Source organism: Poromitra crassiceps (assembly GCF_964638095.1).
Source record: "Poromitra crassiceps genome assembly, chromosome: 14".
Lineage (NCBI taxonomy): Eukaryota > Metazoa > Chordata > Actinopteri > Beryciformes > Melamphaidae > Poromitra > Poromitra crassiceps.
The window spans coordinates 5,445,571-5,448,070 of NC_139633.1; the positions used below are offsets into that span (position 1 = coordinate 5,445,571).

General features: G+C 43.6%; 1 protein-coding gene across 1 annotated transcript in view; it reads right to left on the bottom strand.

The window, feature by feature from the left end:
• The window catches only part of mdga1 (MAM domain containing glycosylphosphatidylinositol anchor 1), a gene marked incomplete at both ends in the record, with an annotated part of 213,739 nt that overhangs the window by 56,343 nt on the left and 154,896 nt on the right, over positions 1-2,500 (bottom strand). Inside the window, 2 exons of the mRNA XM_083650343.1 lie at positions 1-125; positions 2,447-2,470. The exon at positions 1-125 is cut by the window's left edge and continues 31 nt beyond it. Coding sequence (XP_083506469.1) covers positions 1-125; positions 2,447-2,470 — 149 coding nt within the window. The remainder of the gene's footprint in view (positions 126-2,446; positions 2,471-2,500) is intronic.

A 2,500-nucleotide genomic window follows, 5' to 3' on the forward strand; every position in this document is an offset into this window, starting at 1 on the left:
GCCGGTGTTGGTGGATCTCTTGGGGTTCTGGGTCAGATGGTTCTGTCTGGTCCAGTCGAAGACGTCGCTCCGATCTTGGGAGAAGCCGCAGATCCGCTCGTCCTCGAAGCCGCACACGGCTTGGTCTGGTGTGTGTGTGTGTGTGTGTGTGTGTGTGTGTGTGTGTGTGTGTGTGTGTGTGTGTGTGTGTGTGTGTGTGGAGAAAAGTAAGAACACATCAGACCACATCAGAACACATCAGACCACATCAGACCACATCAGAATACATCAGACCACACTTAACTATCCACCTACTGCACGTCTACCCTTTACCAGGAAATGAATGGCAGCAACATTAGTGTATAATGAGTCTGCCATAATGCACTCCAAATGTGAACATCAGACAACCAGTCAACTGCTGACAAAGTAAAACCATTGAAGCAGTTTACTCTATAGCAGCTTATATAATGTGGAATTGTGTATTGTAAGTGGAATTATGCATCATTCTGATGTTTATTTGCTGGGATACCCATGAGCTGCGCACCTATAGCACAGCTACATTCCTAGGCTCCACATTAAAAAACATACATTAAACATTACCGTCAACACAAATGGCAAACATGAGAATATCATTGATATAAATGAGAAAAACGTATGACATATGACAGTTGATAAGAGCTTTTTGTCAGCAAGACACTACTAATTAGGCCAACCAGTTGCAGCTGTGGTGTCTTGTGTGCCAATTACGAATGAAACCGCTTTGTCGTTGAAAACGCTATTAAAAAATCTATTTGAATAATTATTTTTGTCAGATTATTGAATGATTTAGTTGTAGGCCGTGTTCTAAGCGGGATAATGTATATTGAGGCGGTGATTACTGGGAAATAATGACCTTCAGGTGAACGATTAAGCCCTCCGCTGGCGCGTCGGGCTCAATCCACCTGTCGGTCATTATTTCCCCCGTAATCACCGCCTCAATATACATTATCCCTTACATATGTACTATAGACTGTTGAGCCGTTTGGACGTGACGCACCGTTCTCACGGTCAATAGATTACCACAGGAATGAGTAAGGAAGACCGGGATGTTAGCACTACTGTACTGTACTGTACGTGTAAAAGTAAATGGGATTTTTGTATGGCGATTTTGGATAAATGTTTGAAATAAGTGGTCTGTGGTGAACACATTTTATGAAACAGCGAACTCTGTGTTCAGCAAGATCATCTTCATAAATGAGCCACTTTCATGATTTTCAAAGCGTAAATGCATTTCTTTTTTAAAAGGCGATTTTCAGAAAACGCTTCAAAAGTCATAGTTTGATCCTGTGAGTGAGTGAATGGTCATAGTGCTTGGTGCTAAAGTCTCTTCACCTAGCCCAGGTAGAGGGGGCTGTCACTCTCTATGGTGCTGAGTGCCTTCACTCGTCCATGTATAGTGGGTGCTGGCGGTATGAGCGCGCCGCAGGCACACTGACGAAAATTAAAACCAGACGGCGAACACAACAATTAAACTAAAGCAGTCCAAAGTGACAGATTCTAGGAGAGGCTCCCTGGACACATGCACCACCCGTTACAGACGCATATGGCTGGTGCTACCCCGTGAGGACGGCTGGTGTGTGTTTCTGTGTTTCACGGAGCTAATCTATTACTATTCACACTCTGCTCCAATACCGTGCGCTCCTTTCAATTTGCACTGTTGTTCTCCCTGTCTGGTCCAATCTTCTGTTGTTTTAATTGCTGCACCCTGGCAGATCCAACCAGCACTCCTGCCAGAGACATGCTGCGTGTCTCTTAATGAAGAAAAGAGACAAGATGCAATTGACTGAGAGAGAGAGAGAGAGAGAGAGAGAGAGAACGAGAGAGAGAGAAAGAGAGAGAGAGAGAGAGAGAGATGGGTGAGAGACATGGAAATAGGAGGAGGGATTGAGAGAGAGAAAGAAGAGAAGAAAAGGAGAAGCGAAGAGAAGAAATGGGATGTGGAGGTAGAACAGAAAGAAATGAAGGACTTGCCACAGGAGGCTACTACCACAACCAGCTGGCCCACATATATCCAACAACGCCTCTCACTGCCCGAGCCATTCTCATATCCACATTCACGTCCGCACGCTCTGTGACATTTAAAATGTCATAGAGCTGCTCCACACAGCCTCCCACAGATCAGCTGATTCCTCACATCTCACTGCAGCTGCTGCCCCACTCCTTCTCCTCATACCAAGATGGGATAAAGGCCATGGGGTCATAGCAACCTTTGCCATGACAACCTTGGGGTAACATTGCAACATACAAGTACAAGGCAAATTAGCTTATTATTATTATTATTATTATTATTATTATTATTATTATTATTATTATTATTATATTATTATTATTGTTATTATTAACAATCAAGTCATAACAAACTCCACGTTGGTGGACAGGTGCACTGCTAGCTAGAGTAGGAGATGCTAAGTTAAGAGAGAAGTCTCACCTGAAGGTCTTGGGTAAATGTAGGCTGTAAGAGAATGAGAGTGGTATTATGATT